The sequence below is a fragment of the Elephantulus edwardii genome, unplaced genomic scaffold (assembly GCF_000299155.1).
Source record: "Elephantulus edwardii isolate Elephantulus edwardi_28Jun2011 unplaced genomic scaffold, EleEdw1.0 scaffold00196, whole genome shotgun sequence".
Taxonomy (NCBI): domain Eukaryota; kingdom Metazoa; phylum Chordata; class Mammalia; order Macroscelidea; family Macroscelididae; genus Elephantulus; species Elephantulus edwardii.
In genome coordinates, this window is record NW_006399946.1 from 6267078 (window position 1) to 6289817 (window position 22740).

At 36.8% G+C, this 22740-nt stretch overlaps 1 protein-coding gene across 1 annotated transcript in view; it reads right to left on the reverse strand.

Moving 5' to 3' along the window:
* The window catches only part of PTPN2 (protein tyrosine phosphatase, non-receptor type 2), a 140161-nt gene that overhangs the window by 17771 nt on the left and 99650 nt on the right, over positions 1-22740 (reverse strand). Inside the window, exons 4-7 of the mRNA XM_006897021.1 lie at positions 21362-21460; positions 15347-15484; positions 5990-6199; positions 3747-3899 (exon numbers count right to left, since the gene is read on the reverse strand). Of these exons, the coding sequence (XP_006897083.1) occupies positions 3747-3899; positions 5990-6199; positions 15347-15484; positions 21362-21460 (600 nt within the window). The remainder of the gene's footprint in view (positions 1-3746; positions 3900-5989; positions 6200-15346; positions 15485-21361; positions 21461-22740) is intronic.

A 22740-nucleotide genomic window follows, 5' to 3' on the forward strand; every position in this document is an offset into this window, starting at 1 on the left:
TTTGTTCCCATTGTATTTTTCAGTCATTATTTTGATTGATGAATGATCAAAAGCAGGAGATAAATCTTCTTTAGAAAGTTCTCTCCATTGTTTCTAGGTAAGGAAGAGAATTAAAAAACATACTAAATTTGAAAATCTGTTTCTTTCTGAAATAAATAATTTATGAACAGAAATTATATATTCAATTTAAGATTCTATTACACTAACAAATGAAAGTAAAAAGGCATTTTACCATACCAGTTTTAAATATATCTAAAGTTTGTTGTTGTTATGTGCCATCAAGTCACCTGCGACTCAAAGCGACCCTATGTACAACAGCCTTACACCCTGCTCTATCCTGTGCCAATCTCATTGTCTTTGACACACCTACCCCCATTACCCCAGTCACTGAATCAATCCATCTCATTAAGGGTCTTACTCTCCTGTTGTCCCTCCACCCTCCCAAGGATGACATCCCTCTCTGAGGACTGATCCCTCCTTACAACATGGCTAAAGAATATCAGACAATGCTTCAGAATCCTTGCTTCCAAGGAGCAGCCTAGTATCACCCTCTCCAGGACGAATCTGTTTGTTCTCTTAGCAGTCTATGGTATATGTTAAGTTTAGAAATTAAAAACTAATAAAGCACTTAATACTTACATGTATCAGGGTATGGCAAAACAATTAATAGACTCTAGTGGGCTTTTCCTATTTAAGACAAAAGTTATTAATCACAACAAGATTATTGTCCAAATCAGACTGGTAGGGAACAACATGACACTAGAATATGCTGGCATCTTATTGTTTGTTCACTCTAGTGGAGGTCTGAGATCTCCAAGTGTGTTCACATGTGCCAGAAGACTTCTTTTTGTGATCTCTCAAAAGTTGCTGGCCCATCATGGGGCAAGAGAAAACTCAGAAAACTGTCTGAGAGCTTCAGAAGAGAAGGTAACAGAGGTAGGAATTAGACTAAGGGAAGGAGAGAAAAAGTCCATTTCTTTGTTTTGTTTTTTTTTTTACTTTTATTGTATTATTTTTACGTGTACCGTCAAATCAGATCTGACTCGTACAGGAGGAGATTGCCCCCTCCTCCTCCAGCAGAGCATCTGGTGGATTTGAACTGTGTACCTCTGGGATTGCAAGGCAGCGTCTTGCCACTAGGCCACCAGAGCTCCCTAAAAAGTCCATTTCTTTATTTACAAAACCAGGATGGCATCAGCTATCTTTAGAAGGCATGTAGATATGTTCACTTATTTACTGATGAAATACAAGTACAGTGCTACCTCTGGCAAATGTTCAAGGGCGAGAAGTGGAGAAAGAAGGTGCTTGGGTCCTAAAGATTAAAGTCGTAGAAACTTAACACCAGAGTAGAAGGCAATGGAGAGACCATAATCTCTCCAAGTCTCAGAGCTGCCGCTGTGCACTGCTGCTTCTGGAAACACCTTTACCACCTTTCCTTCTTCCAGTGGCAACAGCAATAAGGGAAACAATAATTTTGGTATCAGCAACTTTGACCCTGGCTCAAAACGACTTTGTCTACACAAGTGGATTGCTTTTCAAGTGTCTCAAGTTTTAGCACAGAAGCAAGAAATTTTGGATCAAATGTCCAAGAATTTTAATGATTTTGAATAGAAATTCATGCAAATTTTCCAGGAATTTAAGAGGCACTCAATCTGGCTTTGTGTAAAAATGGCACTGTTAAAATCAACCCTGTATGACTTCTTAAAAAAATCCTCAGGAAAATCCATTCATACAGTGCATTTGCCAGTAAAGAGGAAATTAAAAAAACCAGCTTGCCTAACTAATATATCTCTATTTATTTTGTATTTGATTCATAAAGCACTTAAGAGAATGTGAAATCTTAAGAAGTATACCATAGGAGGTGGACGACAGTGAGCAGTGTAGGTGGGCGTAACTGTGCTGCGAGGCGGTGAACATGTGAGTATTCTCTGACAAGTATGCCTGGAAAGATAAGATTCTGAAATTAATCTTAGAAACAACAGGGTAGAAAAGAAATTCCTGTGTAAGGGCCTGGTAGGACACAAGCTATGCCTAGTGGAACATTATGTCAAGAGTTAGGAAACAATTATAATGAAACATGAGAGTAAGATGTTTTCACTTTACATGACTGTGTTCATTTTCTTTCCTTGTTTAAAAGGTTTAGCCCAAATCACATTTTTTATAGTAAAGAAGATACGTAAGACACCTACTACTACACACTATACTGCTTTTGACATTAAAAAACCTAATGTCACTTTGTCATGTATCTTAACAATTCAGCACATATTCTTATTCTGAGATCAGGAGTAGTTTTATCCGAATTATGGGTTTGCAGTTTATTTTCCTTATACCTTTCTAATGCTTCATTGCATTTCCTGGTTTGGTTGGTTTTTTCCTATCATGAAACCATTTACAATCCCGAAGTAATGAAATAAACACTTTTTCTTATTGTTATATTCCCTGGTTTACTATACTGCTGTAACAAACTGGCTACATATAAAGACTTTATCACTATCCTTTTCTTCTATCATTGAAGGAAGTACATTAAACCTAACATCATTGAAACTGAGATATACTAGGGACATGATAGCCAACAATCTTGGCTGAAAACAGAGAGTACCAGATGACTGTGTTTCATAGACTACACAAAGCCATTTGACTGTGTTGATCACAACAAATTGTGGCTAACCTTGAGAAAAATGGTAATCTCAGAACATTTAATTGTATTCATCTGAAACCTATACTTGGACTAAGAAAGAGTAGTCATGGTGCAGGATTAGAAAAGGTATATGTCAAGGATGTATCCTATCTCCATACCTTTTCAATCTATATGCAGAACAAATCATTTGGGACTGGACTTTAAAGGAGAAGTGTAGAATCAGGATTGAAGGAAGACTCATTAATAATGTACATCATGCAGATGACACAACCTTGCTTGCTGAACCTGAGGAGGACCTGAAGTGCTTCCTTCAGCAGGTGGGCCAATTAACAGCTTCATGATAGATGGAGAAGAGACTGAGATTATTAACAACTTCAACTGTCTTGGTTATACAATCAACACTCTTGGTACCAGCAGTCAGAAAATCATTGCATTGGGAAAGTCTGCTGTCAGGCATGTCTCCAGAGTACTGAAGACCAACGATGTCAGTCTGGAGATTAAGTTACGCCTAATCTAGGCTATGGTCTTCACAAGTGCTTGCTATGCATCAGAAAGCTCATCAGTGACTAAAGATGATAGAAGAATCGAAGAATTTGCATTGTGGTGCTGGTGAACAGTGTTGAACATACCGTGGACTTGCCATGAGAACAAACAGATCAGTTCTGGAGAAGGTGAAAACAAGCTGCTCTCTGGAGGCAAGGATTTTGAAGCTCTGTCTCACATATTTTGCTCATGTGGCCGTGAGGGAGCACTCCTTGGAGACAGACATCATGCTTGGAAGGGTGGAAGTATAGTGTAGAAGACCCTGGATGAGGCTATCGACTCAGTGACTAGAGAAATGGGATTAGGTCTGTCAGAGACAATGAAATTGGCTCAGGATAGGGCAGGGTCACTATGAGTCGCAGGTGACTCGAGGGCACTAAACAACAAGGTACAAATGATTTAGTGAGCTAAGATCTTACTAATTTAAGATGACTAGATGTTCCACATTAATGTAAATATACTTTTCTGAAATTAAAAGATAAATACTTAATTGGAGTGCAGTTATTTGATGTGAATGGCATTTAACTATAAGAAGTATATATATTTTTCTCCTAAAAAAGTTTACCTGTATATTTGAATCTCCCTTTATATACTTGGCTCCTTCTATTATAGCCATATATGAGAATCTCAGTTGATCTGGTGTCTGAATAAGTCCCATCCGATACTTTCTCATATTCAGTAACACTTGTTTAATGTTAATATCATTTCCTTTTTCCATCTGCAAAAAAGGGGAAATAATTCAAGCTTTCTGATGTTAGGAGTTCAGAAAACAGGTAATAGAGAATTGCTGCTAAGACGTTTTATTCCTGAAGAGAAGCTTAATCCTGCCATAGTAACTGGTATGCATATCATAACCACTTCAATCCATCCATTCTCCTCATGTCTCAACATATCCTGTAAGTACTACACAGCATTTTTGATCCTTTAGTGGATTTACCAGTAACTCCAAACTAATTTTAACAGTTTCCATTTGTTTGGATAGTATCTGTAATGTTAACATAAATCTATAAAGATTGCTTTCTTTCCCTTCTTTAAAAATCAAAATAACCTCGGGAAAGCAAACCTTTTCAAGTGTTGTTCTTCCCCTTTCTTATGTGTGGATTGTAGACATGATGTCTGGGTATCCTGTAGCTGCCTGAAAATGATAGTGATAGTCCAGATCTATGAGAAATTGCCAAGGTATTATACTGCTCAGACTAAGTTCTAGTATTTAAAAAAAAAAAACACAAACCAGCTTCTCCACCCTTAGAAAATCTAGGAAAAATATCAAACTAGTTAAGAAATGTTCTGAAGTTATGGCAGGAGTTTTGCTGTCTGTCTGAATACATTCCTAACAGACACTCAATCCAACTTTCATGTTCATGATTAATATAGAAGACACCAGATTTTTAAAATGTATTGAAGTTCACATTTAATGTATAAATCCAATTACTGACTAAAATAAAATGTAACCAGCAGAGTGGTCAAGTAGAGCTATAGATGTAGCAAGATTCAATCTGTTTAAAAAAATGTTTGCCTACCAGAAATAGTATTATTAAATTATTTCATTTGAGAATTTTGCATGTGAGAAAGCACAGGAACTCTCAGATAAAATGCAATGAAGCAAAGCTATGTTTTTCAAGTACAAACAAAAAACTAAATAGAAAGAGGCAAGGTAACACAGAATTTAAAGTTATGATTCAAGAAACCAGTCTACTAAGGCCCATATTAGCAATAATCTTAAAATAAGTTCAGGAACGTAAAAAGTAAACTATAAGTAATCTTGAAGAAGTAGAAGATATTATAAATGGCTTAGCTTCAATAACAAAAGGAGGGAGGGAACATGCAAGAAATATAATGTAGATGAATGATAAAATGAGTTTAAGAAAAAAAAGGAAGAAACAAGAAAGAAGCAGGAAGATGGCAAAGGGTCAAGAGAAGTTCCTTGCTCTCCAAGTAAGAAAAGTGAACTTCCTGAAAAGTAAAACAAAACAAATTCAGGTTGAGACTGGGGTGGGATGATAGCAAAACATCACCTCTATGGGAGCAAAGATACTAATCTCAGAAATAGTAAGAACACTAAAATTTCTTGAGTTCTACAGTATAATTAAATATTTTAATTCACTTACTTTTTACAACAACTCTGTAAATAGAAACATTAATTCGTAACTAAGGATAAAGCAAGATAAGTGAAGTACTTGTTCAAGAGCAAGAAATTCAGTATTATATATCTATTTGTATTTGAAAAGGAAGAGAAAAACTGGTTATTTTTTGTAACATATACAAGACTTAGAAAATAAATCAATCTTCTGGAGGAAATTTAAAACTAACTTGGATTTATCTCTAACTGTCATGAGTAAGAGTGAGATTTTAATATTTTTGTTTTAAAAGGAGGAAAAAATTGAAAATCACAGTTCTAGAATAGGGACATCAGAGCTTTTGTCAACTGTTAAGTGCTGTCAAGCCGGTGACTAGAGGAAAATTAGGTCTAAAACCTGCCCTTATCCTGTGCCATCCACATCATCTCTGCCCACTGTTCCAGTCATTGTGTCAATTTATCTATCTCATTGAGGGTCTTCCCTTTCTTTGCTGACCTTCCACTACTCCAAGCATGATGTCTTTCTCAAAGGACTGGTGCCTCCTAGTAAGCCCAAAAATGTGAGACAAAGATTCAATGGAGTCAATAAGCAACATCAAGATATATGGAGAAAAGACAGAACTGTCAATAATTTCATTTTACCTCGATCTACAATCAATAATCTTGGTACCAAGAGTCTGCCATTAGGGAAGAAAAAAATAGTATGAAAATTAAATAACAGACACACTTACCAAAATAAGACAGGTGTCTACTAAGGAAAAAGTGCCAGATCGCCCAATACCAGCACTGCAATGGACTACCACGGGCCCATGCTCAGGGTTCAAGGAGCCAGATTCTCGCACTTTAAATAGGAAATTGAGAAATGAAGCTGGTGATTCAGGAACTCCAAAATCTGGCCAGGTGGTATAATGAAAGTGAGATATTGTTCTGGTTTCACCACTCTACAAAATGAAAATCAAGGTGGGGATAAATTAATTCTAATTAAGAGAAATTAATGTAGTTTGCATAATGTACTTAATAAGAAGTGACCTTCTGTACCATGACTTTTTGATTTAGACTTGAATAATCACTTGCATAAGCTGGGGAAGATTAATACTGTATTAAGTAAGTAATAGTTTTTTTGTAGGCATGTTCTAAACTCTTAAGTCTTCATTCAAATCACACAACAATCTGATTAAAGTCCATCTTCCAGATGATAAAACAGAGGCAAATGGATGCTAAGAAATGTAATTTAGCAAGATAATGGAGTTAGAAAATGGTGGAGCCAAGATAAAATATGAACAATGAGGTACAGAGTTCTCAGTTCTCAACAACTGAACTGTACAATACTGTTCAACGATGATTTCTTTAACTCACACACATTAGGAATTCCTTTCGTTCTAGTTTTCCAAATTTTCTACAAGTATGATTTTATATCTCTTTATGAGTTTTCTTAATTTTTAGAATTCCAAAGTTTTATCATTTTTCTTGTACACAGTATTTCCCACACCCCCCCCTCAGCTTTTGCTATACAGGCACAGAGTAGTAACTCCAGAATGAATGTAAAAAGAAATTTACTCTTTTAGTTGAAATCATTCCTCTAATTAGTGCCATTTTTAATCATAATAATTTCCAATCTAAAACTGTTTTTATGGTTTCATTAAATGTGCTCAGATGGTTTACCAGTATACTAAAAGTTCTGTCTCATAATGCCTGCTCAGCATTCAGCTCTACTTACAAGTACAATTAAATCATTGATAAACTTTATTTCTTCTTCATCTGTGATGATGTTGCCTAATGGCCTGGTGGTGAGAATTTTTGTCTTCTTGGTATTGAGAAGTAAGGCATATTAGCAGTCTTCGATTTCCTGCAGGAAGCGTTTAACATTGTCCTCACTTCCAGTGAGTAAGGCTGTGTCATCTGCATAGCACAGGTTGTTGTTAAGTCTACCTCTGATGCTAAGGCCACATTCTTCTTCACGGAATCCAAATTCTTGAGTGATTTTGTTCTACATATAGACTGAAAAGGTATGGAAAGGGGATACAACCCTAACATATACTTTTTTACTCTAAACCATATAGTGTTCCCTTGCTCTGTTCACACAATTGTACACAATTCATTCTCTCTCTAGCCACATTTCTGTCACCACATCCGTAATTTGCAAGTTTTGTATTCCTTTTACCAATTATTATTCATCATTCTTGATTGAATGCTGAGTCAATTTCCAACTGCAGAAGTTGGTAGAAATCCTGAATTTCCTCATCTATAGCTTTAGTTGTTGGTTTGCATATCCAAGCAACTGCTGTATAACAGGTGTGTCTTCTATGTGTATGAATAGTATGCATTCCCTCACAGGCTCAAACTGTGATTTATGAACTCGAAATAGTCTTTTTTGACTAATACAATGCCATTCTTCCTGAACTTTTCATATCCAGCATAACAGATCATATGACTGATGTGAAGTGGCCAATGTCAGTGCATCTCAACTCACTAATGCCTAGACTATCAGTCTTTTTGTTTGCCATTTAATTTTAAAAATTTACAATTTTCCTAGATCCATAGCTATCGAGCCTGCAAGATAGCATGGCCCAGAACCCTGCCTGGGCCATATTCACCAGAGTTCCAGCCAGCCAGGGAACAGACATGTGCCTTGACCGGATGCTATCTGAAGCTTCTTCTAATGATTCGCTATTAGTGCAAGCAGGAGTGGCATCCACTTCTGAAATAGCTTGCCTCCAGAGACCCTAAGAAATTGGAGAAATGAAGCAAGTTATACAAGTGTTCAGGGCTTTCATTCACAAGGTTGCTATGAGTCACCTATGACTCGATGGCGCTTAACAACAACAACATAGAGCTCAGTTGACCTAATGAACAGAAAGGGATGATGCTACCAAATAAAAGGTGAGTGATTTGAATCTGCGGCCCTCAGGCCTGATTTTAACTGTTTTTGGTGAAACATTCTCCTAGGTGGTATAGCACTGGTCTGTCCATTTGTGGTACAGAGGTAACCTGTCGTTGCTGAGATGCTGAACACTGGGACCATGATGTGTCAAAGGTGATAATGGTTACCCATGATGGACAGTGTTTGGAACAAGCTTGGAAAAAGGAGCGGCATCCACTTCCGAAATAGCTTGCCTCTGGAAACCCTATGAACTTGGAGAAACGAAGAAAGTTATACAAGTGTGTGGGACTTACGTTCATAGGGTCACTCTGAGTTGCCTAGTCAGCACTTAACAACAACAACAACAACAAATTAGTGTTACAACCCTTATCTGCTATTTGTTATACTGAGTGATAAATTACAGTTGGAGTGTATATATGGTACTTGTTTACGGTTTACTCTTCAAAGGACAATACTTTATGCTTTCGCACATTATTTCCTTTTAAGGAGGGAGGATTCTGATGATGTAACTTAACAACAAACATCTTTACTACTTTACCCTAAAAAAAAAAAGTATAATACTTGTCCATCCAGTCACCCATTATTATGAACACATCTTGACTGCATGTTCAATCTATCACCGACTATAAAAGTTGGTAGAAATCATCTATTTCTTCTTCATTGACTCTGGTTGCTAGTGCATATATCTGAATGATAGTGGACTTCCTTGTAAGCGTATGGATGTAATCCTGTCACTCACAATATTGTACTTCAAGATGGATCTAGAAATTACTTTTTTAACTATGAAAGCAACCCCATTTTTTCTCACCTTTTCATCTCTGGAGTAATATATCATATGATCAGCAGACTCAAAATGTCCCATGCCAGTCCATCTCATCTCTCCAATGCCTAGTATGTCAATATTTATGCGTTCCAATTCTTTCTTAACAATTTCTAATTTTCCTACATTCATGGTTTTCACATTCCATGTTCCAATCAGTAGTGTCTGCTAACAACTGTTCCTCTTCCTTTGTATTTCCACACTTGAAAGATCTACCTACGTTGCCCTTTCTGTTAGTCTACGTGTGTTCTGTTGTACATAGGGTTTTAAAAGTTGGGAACAGAGAAGAAGAATCAGTAGCTGGAAAACATGGACTTGGTGACAGAAACAACGCAGTAGAGAGAATGACTGAATTTTGTATAATCAATGACTTATTCATTGCAAATACGTTTTTAAGAAACATAAATGCAGGTTATACACATGGATTTCACCTGATGGTATGCATAGGAATCAGATCAATTACATCTGAGAGAAAAAACGCTGGAGAAGCTCAGTATCAGCTGTGAAAACTAGGCCAGGAGCTGATTGTGGAACAGACCACCAACTACTCATATGCAAGTTCAAGCTGAAGCTGAGGAAAATGAAACTAAATCCATGGGAGCCAAAATATGACTTTGAGTTCATGCCACCTGAATTTCAGAATCATCTCAGGAACATCTTTGAGGCCTTGAACACTAATGAGTGACGACCAGATGAGTTGTGGGAGAATGTCAAATGTATCAACGAGGAAGAGTGCAAATGGTCATTACAAAGACAGAAGAGGAAGAAAAGACGAAAATGGATATCAGAAGAAACTCTGAAGATTGCACTGGAGCAGCAGAGAAGCCAAAATACAAGAAAGAATTCAAGACACTAAAGAGCTGAACAGAAGATTCCAAAAGGCAGCACGGGAAGACAAAGCAAAATATTACAATGAAATGAGCTAGGAGCTAGAGTAGGAAAATCAAAAGGGCCGAACTTGTTCAGCATTTCTTAAGCTCAAGGAACTGAAGAACAAATTCAAACCTCAAGTTGCTATAACCAAGGATGCTTTAGGCATAATATTAAATGATCCAGGAAGTATTAAAAGAAGATGGAAGGAATATACTGAGTCATTGTATCGAAAGGAATTGGCAGATACAGAAGAATTTAATGAAATAACATTTGAGCAAAGCCTATGGTGATGAAGGAAGAAGTTCAAGCTGCTTTGAAGGAAATAGGAAAAAAACAAGGCCCCAGGAACAGATGGTATACCAACTGACATATTTCAACTAACAGATGCTGCCCTGGATGTGCTCACCAAGTTGGGCCAAGAAATCTGGAGAACAACTACTTGACCAACTGACTTTAAGAGATCTATTATTTGTTCCCATTCCAAAGAAAGGTGACCCAACTGAGTGTGGAAACTACAGAACAATATCATTGATTTCACATGGAAGCAAGATTCTACTGAAGATTATTCAAAAATGAATGGAACAGCACATCAGCAGAGAACTGCCAGAAGTCCAGGCTGGGTTTAGAAGGGGTCGTGGTACTAGGGATATTGTAGCTAATGCTAGATGGATCCTTGCTGAAAGCAGGGAATACCAGAAGAATGTCTATCTGTGTTTCATTGATTATGCAAAGGTGCTTGACTATGTGGATCATAACAAACTGTGGCTGACTCTGAGAAGAATGGGAATCCCAGAACACTTAACCGTGCTAATGCAAAACTTATACTTGGACCAAGAGACAGTCATTAGAACAGAGCAGGGTAACACTGCATGGATCAAAATTGGGAAGGGCGGATGCCAGGGATTTGTCCTATCTCCATACCTTTGCAACCTGTATGCAGATCAGATCATCCGAGAGGCTGGGCTCTATGAGGAGAAGTGTGGCATCAGGATTAGTGGAATAACTATTAAAAATCTACATTAGGCAGATGACACAACCCTGCTAACTAAAACTGAGGACGACCTCATGCACTTGCTGTAGAGGGTCAAGGACTGCAGCCTTCAGTATGGACTGAGGATCAATGTCAAGAAGACAAAGAATCTCACCACTGGACCAAAAGACAGCATCAGGATGGATAGCGAAGAGACTGAGATTGTTCACAGTTTCAGATTGCTCGGCTCCACGGACAACACTCTTGATACCAGCAGCCAGGAAATAAAAAAACATATTGCGATGAGAACGTCTGCGGTTAGGGATCTCTGTAAAGTACTCAAGAGCAACAGTGTGTCTCTGGAGATTAAGGTACGTCTGATACAGGCCATGGTCTTTGCAATCACTTGTTATGCATCAGAGAGTTGGACAATGACTAGGGAAGACAGAAGGAGAATTGATGCCCTTGAGCTGTGGTACTGGAGAAGAGTACTGAATGTATCATGGACTGCCAAGAAAACAGATTCATCTTGGAGAGGATTAAACCAAGCTACTCCTTGGAGGCAAGGATTCTGGGGCTTCATCTGACATATTTTGGACATGTTGTAAGGAGGGACAGGTCCTTGGAGAGGTATGTCATGCTTGGGAGGGTGGAGGGACAGTATAGGAGGGGAAAACCCTCTATGAGGTGGACTGGATTCAGTGACTGGGGTAATCGGGATAGGTGTGTCAGAGTCAGTGCGATTGGCACAGGATAGAGCAGGGGTTAGGGCTGTTGTACACAGGGTCGCTATGAGTCGCAAGCAACTTGATGGCACAGAACAACAACTTCTCCATCATGTTGCTGTGATACTGGAAGCCATACCACTGGTGTGTGTGAGGTACTAGCAGGCACACTCATAGTGGACACGCTTCAGCAGAGCTTCCAGATTGAACACAGTCTGGGAAGCAGGATTAGCTACCCAATTATGAAATAACAGGCCTCTGAAAACCGAACGAACATTGCTGGACACTGACAGATACAGTAAAAGTAGAACCCTTATATTCAGTCTGTTGTCTCAGCCACATGCAATTTTTTCTCTCTTGTTCTTAAATGCTACACTATCCTTCTAACATTCCCAGTTCTTACTAAAAATTGTAAATTAATTAAGTGATTGAGTGTTACAAACCAGGTCACTAAGAAATTCAGTGATCATTTGATTACATCACACTAACAGCTAAAATAAGTCTAAGTGGTTTATTTAGGCTCAACATAAATGGCCTCAATGTCAGAAAGATGCTTCATAACCAAGAATATTCCCTGAGAGCAATTAACATGGTTTGTTCAAAATATTTATCTTCTTCAATAGAAGACTGACAAACCTAGATATGAGTTCTGGCCTGTCATTTATTTGGGTTGAAATCTAGGAAAAATCCTTTTAAAATAATGGGTTTTGGTATTTTTAATTTTTTTATACGAAATGAAGAGTTTACAAGAATATTTACCCAGTTCAAATCACAGGAAGACTAATAGCATGGAGGTGCTTTGCCATCTAAAAGGCCAATCTTAGCTTAGCTGGCATTTCCAATTCACCAGCAGCTCTGCAGAAGAACAGCAGTCTCCTCCTTTAGCAATTTACAACCCTGGAAAACCCACATAGGTCACCGAGAGTCAGAACAGGAAAACAATGAGTGAGTGTGAAAGGATCAAATGAGATAGATGATAAAGTGTTAGTCACCTACTAACAAAACACAAACACTATTCTATTATTATTGGAGATGAAATTAGTTCTCACTTAGCACTTTTTTCGAACTAGGGAAACACATTTGTGACTTCTCCATCTAAAAGAAAGACAGCAAAAAAAAAAGACAGCTATGATAAGTATCAAGAACAGATGATGGAGAATAAGAAGTCTGTGGCAATCCAGTTTAATTTCTGGGAATAAGCAATATATATAATTCAGTAGTAAACAGAAATGAGTGGTGCAAAATAAATGAAGTAATGGGAATTTGTAAATCTAAGCCTTTTAAAGTATATCATCCAGGAGTTTTGCAGGTGAACAAGGAGATCACAGACGGTTGAGGTATGAGGGCTAAGGAAGCTGGACAATAGAAAAACTGAAAGCTGGGATTTCAAACATATGTCATGCAACTGTGCTTAATATATGCAGCAAAAATGGGGGGGAAAAAACAAACACCAACCAAACATAAAAACCCAAAAACTAAGTAACAATAAAAAACGCCAGAAAGATGTTCCAAGAGATCAAAAGGAAAATGTTATTTATACACACACTTTAAAACTATTTAAAAGTATGCATTTTGGAAACGGCTTGGAAAAATGGAGAGTCAACAAAGGTGAGGAAGACTCTCAATGGGTTGACATCTAAGTTCCAAGTATGAGAGAGATGATGAACATGGTTCAGATCACCAGGGTCTCTATGAATTGTACTTGACTCAATGGCACCTAACAACAATGAATTATTTATTCTTTTCTATGGTCTATTTCATTCTGAGGAGAGTGCTAATGAGTGTATATAAACCACTATACTCAATGATGAACTGAAACTTTTTATCTAATTTATAGATTAGACACAGTCCTAAAGTCATTGTGGCAACAAAACAAAAAAGCATTTCCTATTGTTGCTAGAACAGCACATCAGCAGAGAATTGCCGGAAGTCCAGGCTGGGTTTAGAAGGGGTCGTGGTACAAGGTATATTGTTGCTGGTGTTAGATGGATCTTGGCTGAAACCAAGGAATACCAGAAGAATGTCTGTGTTTCACTGATTATGCAAAGGCATTTGACTGTGTGGATCATAACAAACTGTGGCTGACTCTGAGAAGAATGGGAATCCCAGAACATTTAACTGTGCTAATGCAAAACCTATACTTGGACCAAGAGGCAATAGTCAGAACAAAGCAGGGTAACAATGCATGGTTCAAAATTGGGAAGGGTGTACGCCAGGGATGCATCCTGTCTCCATACCTTTTCAACATGTATGCAGAGCAGATTATCCGAGAAGCTGGGCTCTAGGAGGAGAATTGTGGCATCAGGATTGGTGGAAGATCTATTAACAATCTGCGTTATGCAGATGACACAACCCTGCTTGCTGAAACTGAGGAGGACCTCATGCACTTGCTGCGGAGGGTCAATAACTGCAGCCTTCAGTATGGACTGAGGCTCAATGTCAAGAAGACAAAGATTCTCACCACTGGACCAATTGGCAGCGTCAGGATGGATGACGAAGAGATTGAGAGTGTTCACAGCTTCAGTTTGCTCGGCTCCACAGTCAACACTCTTGGCACCAGCAGTCAGGAAATCAAAAAGTGTATCGCGATGGGAAAGTCTGCTGTTAGGGACCTCTCTAAAGTACTCAGGAGGAACAGTGTCTCTCTGGAGACTAAGGTGTGCCTGATACAGGCCATGGTCTTTGCAATCGCTTTTTATGCATCAGATAGTTGGACAATGACTAGGGAAGACAGAAGGAGAGTTGATGCCTTTGAGCTGTGGTGCTGGAGAAGAGTACTGAATGTACCATGGACTGCCAGGAAAACAAACAGATTCATCTTGGAGAGGATTAAACCAAGCTACTCCTTGGAGGCAAGGATTCTGGGGCTTTGTCTGACATACTCTGGACATGTTGCCAGGAGGGACGGCTCCTTGGAGAGGGACATCATGCTTGGGAGGGTGGAGGGACGGCGCAGGAGGGGAAGACCCTCTATGAGATGGACTGATTAGGTGACTGGGGTAATCGGGATGGATGTGTCAGGGTCACTATGAGTCGCAAATGACTCGACGGCACATAACAACAACAACAACAATTGTTGCTAGTGGCATCTCAAGTTCACTTTCATTTTACACTTATTTCAATGTACTCTAATTAAAGCAAGTAGAAGGCAGAAGAGATACACGGAGAAAGTAGGAAAGACATCCTGAAAATTCATTTGCATTCATGTCAACCAAGTAACAATTTCATATATTTCTGGAAAAAAATCCAGGTAACTGTTCTTGAAACAAGACACTAAATTTGTTTAGCTATTTAAACTAATTCAGTAATAACAAATTTCTGCATGAAAATTGACACCATTTCAGTCACCCTTTACTTGACTACTTTGCTATTTTCAATGGGCATAAGCACCAGCAGCTTTTATATCAGTCACAGATTTTGTATCAGCATTGTGTACAAAGGATTTCATCTGATTCCAGAATGGTGCTAACAGTTAGGATTATGATCTCTATTCTGAAGAGAAAGAACATTTCCAAAGTATGCCTCTTATCAAGTAGCAATCAAAGAAGTTCAATTGATTCTAAAGCCCTTGCTATTCAGCCCCAACTATTTTAAAGGAATGACTATCATTTCTAAAATACAAAAATGAATTTTAAAATTCCTACTTCTTAGGTGCATTAATAGTGGTCAGAGAACAACTACAAAGCAGGACACACTTAAAGACAAGCAGTTATGATTAGGTAGTTATGGACATCATGTATCAAACTTCAAATCTGATAAAGACTAATTCTTAAAATAATCACATAAAGTCAAAACTTTAAGGGATGAAAAAAGTCTTACATTGTTATTTTCTAATTGTAGTACATGTACTGTGTAGTATGATTTCACATCTTCTGATAAGAACTTCACACTGAATCCTGTTTCTTTAAACAGCATCTCTTGGTCATCTTTTGTTGGCCAGTACTGTGCACATTTAACCTAAATTTAAAAATATGCTTTCTTAATATTTCTTAAAATGAAAAATATTATGAAGCTGTAACAAAAAGAAAAAACAGAAAACACATATATTCTGTATTTTTGTCAAATACACAACCTAGTAAGAGTCATTAGGCACAAATTAAAATGACTTAAACATACTTAGGAATGGACATCATTTATAACCCAGGGACTACCTCTACTCAATACTCTTATCTTAGGAAGACTGACAATTTATAAAAGTAAGTTTGGAAAACATTCTTCTAACTTATAAACTAGTCAGGCAATATATTGGTAAAATAAATTTTTAACAAGGAAAAAAAAAACCAAACGAGGAGACTGAGGCAAGGTAAGACAAAGTTAATTCATTAAATTAAAATACTAGAAAAACATGTATTTTTAAAAAATTAGCCTTTTTCCAAATGACAAAGAGCACATAATAAAAATCCCCCCAGTAAATTAATACTATGACCTACTACTTAAGTGTTAAAAAACATTTAAATACTTGCTAAAGAGCACAAACAAAAACTAGAATTCAGAAAGGAAGTGACAGAAGACAGAAAAGAATTTTAAGTGACATAGTAAGTTCATAAATGAAGTTTAAACGATAAAAACTAAAAGATTGTCTATCAAGAAACGAATGGATAGAGAAGCTCTAGTATATTCACACAATGGAATGAAAACTATGCAGCACTGAAAAACAAGGAACTCATGAAATATTATGCAAAATGGATGACCCTGGGAGGACATTATACTGAGTGAAATATCTCAGTCACAAAAGGACAAATACTATGTAGGGCCACTATTGTAAAACAGGACTGACATCGGGGTTGAGGGAAGACAGAGAAGGAGGGGAGGAATGATGTATACTGCATTGCCAGAGATGAGGGAGAGAACTGTTTAAAAGGGATATATGATTGGGTATTACTGTCATGATAGGAGTCCAGAATGAAGGCTGCATAGTGGAGTGGAGTTGGGGGGAGGGATTGCATAACAGTGAAAGAGGTTCTTCTTTTAATTTTCAAGTAGAAGAGTGAATTGGGGGGTGGGAGGACAGGGAGAAAAGTGAATGAATGCCTGGAAACCCTATGTCTCCATAAACTTTCATTAAATTTAAAAAAAAAAAAAAAAACCTAAACAAAAACCACCCCACTAGAATATTAAGCTAAAAAGAAACAAGTTCGAGAAAAGGAATGGAACATAAAAATAATTAATTTTAAATTATTATTTTGATAAGCATTTATATCAAAGTTAGGCTGTCATTCACTCATTGATGTACATTTTCCTCCCTCCCTTTATCTTCCTTGAAAAGGAGGACATTTTTCTAAAAAAAGAAAAGAAGAGAATCAGGCACAAAAGGAACATGCCAAACATAGAGAACAGGTTAAGAAAACTCAACACATTTGTAGTAAGATTTTTTTTTTAAAGGGACTTAATCAGGAAAAAGGAAAAAAAATATCTGAAACTACAGACTGAAAGAACTCGTTGTACATCTGGAGTAAGTGACCTAGAGAATGACCAACATCAAGAAATGACAGTCTTTGAACGAAAAAAAAAAAAAATCCTTTGAGCATCCAGGCAAAAATTATAAAAGAAGTAAAATAAGGTGGGCCAGCGGACTCTGACAATATTTTGTAATACTAGAAGGAAATTGAGGATTATATTTAAGTTATGAGACAGAGATTTCATGTTCTGCCAAACTGATTTTTAAATGTTAAGAAAGGATTTCCAGGTAATATGATGGACTAGACCCTCTAAGACACCATAAAACAAAGACTGCATACAAACAATAACTCTGGAGTGCCAACTTTTTTTTTAAAAACTGAAGTAGTTTAAACACTAAAGAAATACTGAATGAAAACACTGAGTAAGGATAGACAGAGCAAAGATCCTAACTTTTAACAGCTGCCTTGTGGGTATGGGAACCCAGTGGCTGGTGAAGGATGCAAAAAGTACACTTCTCCTGTGTACACTACTGAACCTCCAGTGGCTAGTGGTTGTTCCAACACCCATGCAGCTCTGACTGAGGTCAGGCCTAAGCCAATTTGCATCTGGCCGATGTGGTGAGATTGGAATTTGCATACATTGCTGGTATATGTAAAATGATGCACCCAGAGAACATCATTCTATGTAAAATATGTCAGTTACTAAAGGACTATTATGGAATAAGGTCACTATTAGAAAAAGCCAAAGAAACATGTATATAGGATCATTCTTGGATGATTATCAGAGATAGGAAAGGAAGTAAAAATTAATAGATAAACTGGGTAAAGAGAAAGGTAAAATATAGTAAGGGGCTGAGTGGGTATTATCATTAATCAATTACATTAACTAATTTTAATGTTATAAAACAATGTGTACGGATGTCTGAATGAAAACTAGTATGATTTGTAAAATTCCATATTAAAAAAAAGATCAAAAGTAGAGATAATGCAAATTAATTTTTAAAGAGTTAGGATCACAAACCATCATCAGTATTTAAGAACTGAGAGAACATAAAACCCATAAGCCAGGGGAGCTCTGGTGGCCTAGTGGTAAGGAGCTGCAACTACAATCCCAGAGGCCCAAGGTTCGAAGCCACCAGATGCTCTGCCGGGGAAGGAGGGACAATCTCCTCCTGTACCAGTCAGATATGATTTGACGGTACACTCACACAAAAATAATTTAAAAAAAAAAAACAAACCCATAAGCCTTTCCTTATAAAACCACTAGTCAATGTTCTTTAAATAATCAGAATGCCTGGAGAGACATTAAGACAGGTGCTGCATATTATTCTATTGTACGAATGTACCCCAATTTCTCAATCCATTCAGTTGTGGTTGGACATTTTGTTCTTGCTATGGTGAATAATGCTGCTATGAACATAGGTGTACAAATATCCATTTGTGTCTCAGTTCTCATTTTCTTGGGTTATATTCCTGGAAATGGAATAGCTGGCTCATATGGGGTTTCTAGTGGTTGTACCATTTTACAATCCCACCAACAGTGTATGAGACTCAGGAACAATTTTGAGAAATACTACATACCTTTGGAGAGACTAGAGAGCATTATGTTGAATGAACTAACAGTCTCCTAAGGACAAATACTGCATAATTAGTAAAACGTGTATGGGGATCAAAGTGAGGTAGAGGTGGGAGCAGAGGAATGAGGATGGGTAGGATTATGCAATTTGGTGGTTGGAGGAAGGGGGTGAAGGAAATACCTAAAAACACATGATAATGATGGGCAAGGTTCAATGATCAGTAAATTTATAAAACAAAAGGCATAGGAATGATTGTATGGAACACAATGCATACAAACTCTGTAAGCAAACCTGTGTGTGTTTTTTTTTTTTAAAAAAAAGACTGCTGGTGAATATAAAATATATATTTACACAGAAAACAAAGGTTAAACACTGTAACAAAGATCACACATACACACACACACACACAAAAAATAAAAAATAAATAAATAAAAGGGGAGCTCTGGTGGCCTAGTGGCAAGAAGCTGCACTGCAATCCCAGAGACGCATGATTCGAATTCACCAGATGCTCTGCCAGGAAAGGAGGGACAATTTCCTCCTGTACCAGTCAGATCTGATCTGACGGTACAGACACGTACAGACACACACACACGCACACACAAAATAATAATAAAAATTTAAAAAAGGGAAAAAAAAAAACCAAAACAAAACTGTAGTATGCTACATGCTCTACATACTGAGTATTCAACATTCACAAAGTGCAAACAGAAAAATAAAATCAGGAAGAGAATGGAAGAATATATAAAAATTTTAAATTATGTTTATTATTTTGGTGATATAATGGTTAGCATTTTTACGTGTATACTTTTATATATACTATGAGTAAAAGCATTGGGATATCTTTATGTATGATACAGGACAAGGTTCTAAGATGTTTTACAACTCTAATGTCTTGAAGAAATTAGGATTCTGGTAAGGAAAAAAGCAAAGAATAATACAGGAAAAGTTAAATCAATCATGTCAATTCCAAATTTGATTTGGAAATAATCAGTTTAAAATACAAGCATATTTTGACCTTAGTCTTGTCTACCAAAAAGGTCCTAAAAACAATGAAAGAAACAGCCCTATTTTTATTGTCTTTAAAAATCAAGAGAAAACTGGATTTCCAAGATCTAGCTATAGCTCAGCAGCAGGAAGACTATAAAAGCAACTTCACTATTCTGTCTTCACTGAACTCATGGCTATCAAGTTGGCTCCAAGTCACAGTGAGCTGCCACCAGGTTTCCGAGGCTGTGAACAGCAAACGGGTGGAGACTGCCCATCTTCCTGCCAGATTTGAACCAAAGGAGACAAACGGCCTTTGGGTTAGCAGCACAACTTAACAGGTTAGACTACACCACCAAAGCTCTCAGTACAAAGAAAGTATTAAAAGACTATTAGCTTTGTGTTAAAAGTATTCAAGGACCAATCTGAGGAGAGGTTAAGTACAACAGGGTAAAATGAATCAAATATTTAAAGTTATGAATTCATAATCATTCATCTGCTCATATCCCCTAAAAAAAAAAAAAAAATTTAAAAAACCACAACAAAAACCCCTGGCTGGTCAGTTACCTGCTAAGGATACGAGAGAATCAATTCCATATTTTTTTCTTTACGTGTGTGTACCGTCAAATCGGATCTGACTGAGACATGAGGCGATTGTTCCTCCTCCTTCAGCAGAGCATCTGGTGGATTTGAACCACGTACCTCTGGGATTGCAGTGCAGCAATTCCATTTTTAAAATTGCTCTTTTATATATAAAAATAATCAACTAACTAGAAGAGATTTCTTTTCATAGACTTATTCCAACATAAACTGAAGAAGGGATGACAGAATTAGAATTTTACCATTTTCATTATATGTTGGGCTGTTAACTAAAAAGGCTGTCATGAGTCTGGAGTCTGAACTGACTTGATGGCACCAAGTCTAGGAAATGTGGTAAACTGCAGAGACTAAGCACTGACCAATAATAGTTGGTAACAAAAGAAAACCAAACAGGACATTAGAGGAACCAAAAATAGTGTCTATGCAGTAATCTGCTGACTCGAAATAATACCTCTTACTAAACTTCTAGAGAAAAAGACTGTAAATGTATTTTCTCATTTCCTGTGGCAGTCTTAATCATTAAGTTTCTAATACTGCTCAAACCACATAAGCTCCAAAGCCATCATTATTCAATTATTAATGTATATTGGAGCTCATGACACAATTCTAAAGAACCATCCAGTCACTGATGAACATGCTGGTATGTCAATGTTACTTCAGATTACAAAATGACTAACTGAAGTTAGAATTCAGAACCTGAATAAGAATCAAAGTCCTTAAAGCAGAAAGAGACTTTAATAATTATTTCCTGATTTGCTTGACAGAAAAACAATTTAAAGCTAAAGCCACTAAAAAAATTAACTAGTTACAGCTCTGCCATACTGTTTAAAATGTAATTTAAAATTTCAATAAATTTATATTTGCTCAAATTTATTCTGTCTCATGACCCAAGAACCAATAATTATTAAGGGAGAGAGGAAATCAGTAATTTCAACCTTTACCAATTCCTAGGATTTTTTTTTACTGTAAATATTATAGACTGTAATAAATATTAAATATTATAAAGATCTTTATCACCACTAATGAATAGTTTAATATTTGTTCAATTATATATTTATGCTATCTTGGAGGTTGGTGGTTTACGACTTTTATTTTAGTATTTAAGAAAAGAAAGTGATTAGCTCTTCCTGCTAGAAACATTGTGACCATAAAACTTCAGCAATTAAAATAAAAAATTAACAATTAAAGTCAAAACTAAAGAATGGTTATTTGAAAAGATATATGAAAATACTTACTAATGATTACATGCCATAAATGAATTATAAGTTACTCACTGATTCTTTCTCCACGACTCGGTTTAACATGACAACTGCTTTGGTCTTTTGCTGCCAAGCCATGAGCCAGAAATGACAACTCGTATTAGGAAGTGGACCCTGTAAGAACAGGAAGAGGGTAAGAAGATAAAGGGAAAATTCAAGAGAAACTTCTTCAAGCATGTTCTTGGATCAAAACAATGTACTGGATCAACTTTAAATTTATTGGAATTAAAAACCAGGTCTGTATTAGTTGGGATTTTTGGTTATAAATTATAAATATCAAATTCTAAAAATTTTTTTCAATTATGTTTTGTGTGAAAGTTTACAAAGTACACTGTGTTGGCACAGGCCAAACAATAGTGTATTTTTTTCATAACATTATTAATTATTATACACATAATGTCTGATTGTCCCTTTATTCCACAATATCCTCGTCTTCACCCATTCCAATAAAATGCTCATTGTCTTTCCATTAATTTTCTATTCTCCACTCACACCCTCCCTACTCTTGAACCATACTAGATTGAGTCTCTCTGTATGTAAACTTTTCTCTAGATTTTACAGTAGCAGTTTTTCATTTAAATAAGCAAAAAAGAATTCTTAAGGGTATTTAGTGACTTTCAGAGTTAAGGGAGGAAAGCAGGAACCATTAGTTAAAAATCTCAGGATTCTACACAGATATCGCCCCCAACTATCATCTTGTTTCTGCTGACACTGCCACACAAAATCAAGGGTGGGAATATCTGCATGAAGAGAACAGGAAAGAGCCATTTCTGTCTGCTTTGTTTTCATAGCAGAAAAACCCTGCCTACCTGATTGTGGCAATTCCCAAAAGAGATGGTGACCACTAATTCAAGTCAACTATAAGTCTCCGTCCAGAAAAAGGTAATTTTGAAAGCACCTGAACCACTGGGAAACTATTACTCTATAAAAGTACAATGTACGTACCCTGCATGACAGAGTACTGGGTACTTCAGTACTTACTGTACAACTCCTCCCCTTCCATCAGTAGTTCTAGATGGGGACATTTGATGAAGTATAAAAACTTGTTGTTGTTGATAAGACTCATGGTGACCCTATGAACAAAAGGCCTGAAGCTTTTCTTTAATTCTCAACATTTATCAAAGTTCATAGAGTTTCCAGAGGCATGTTGTTCAGCAAGTAAATGTCACCCCTGCTTCCAAATAAAGAACATAGTACACCTTTTTAAAGAGAGGTACCTAAGTCTATCACTTAGCTCTTCCATTTACTACCAATACTAATACTTTACCTGCAAAACTGAGACTATTCCAAGAAGCTGACATTTCTTTTTTAGCTGATATTGCTTAAAATGCTACCAGTTTATGAAATAAACATTATTATTATTATTATTATTATTATTATTATTATTGTAATTT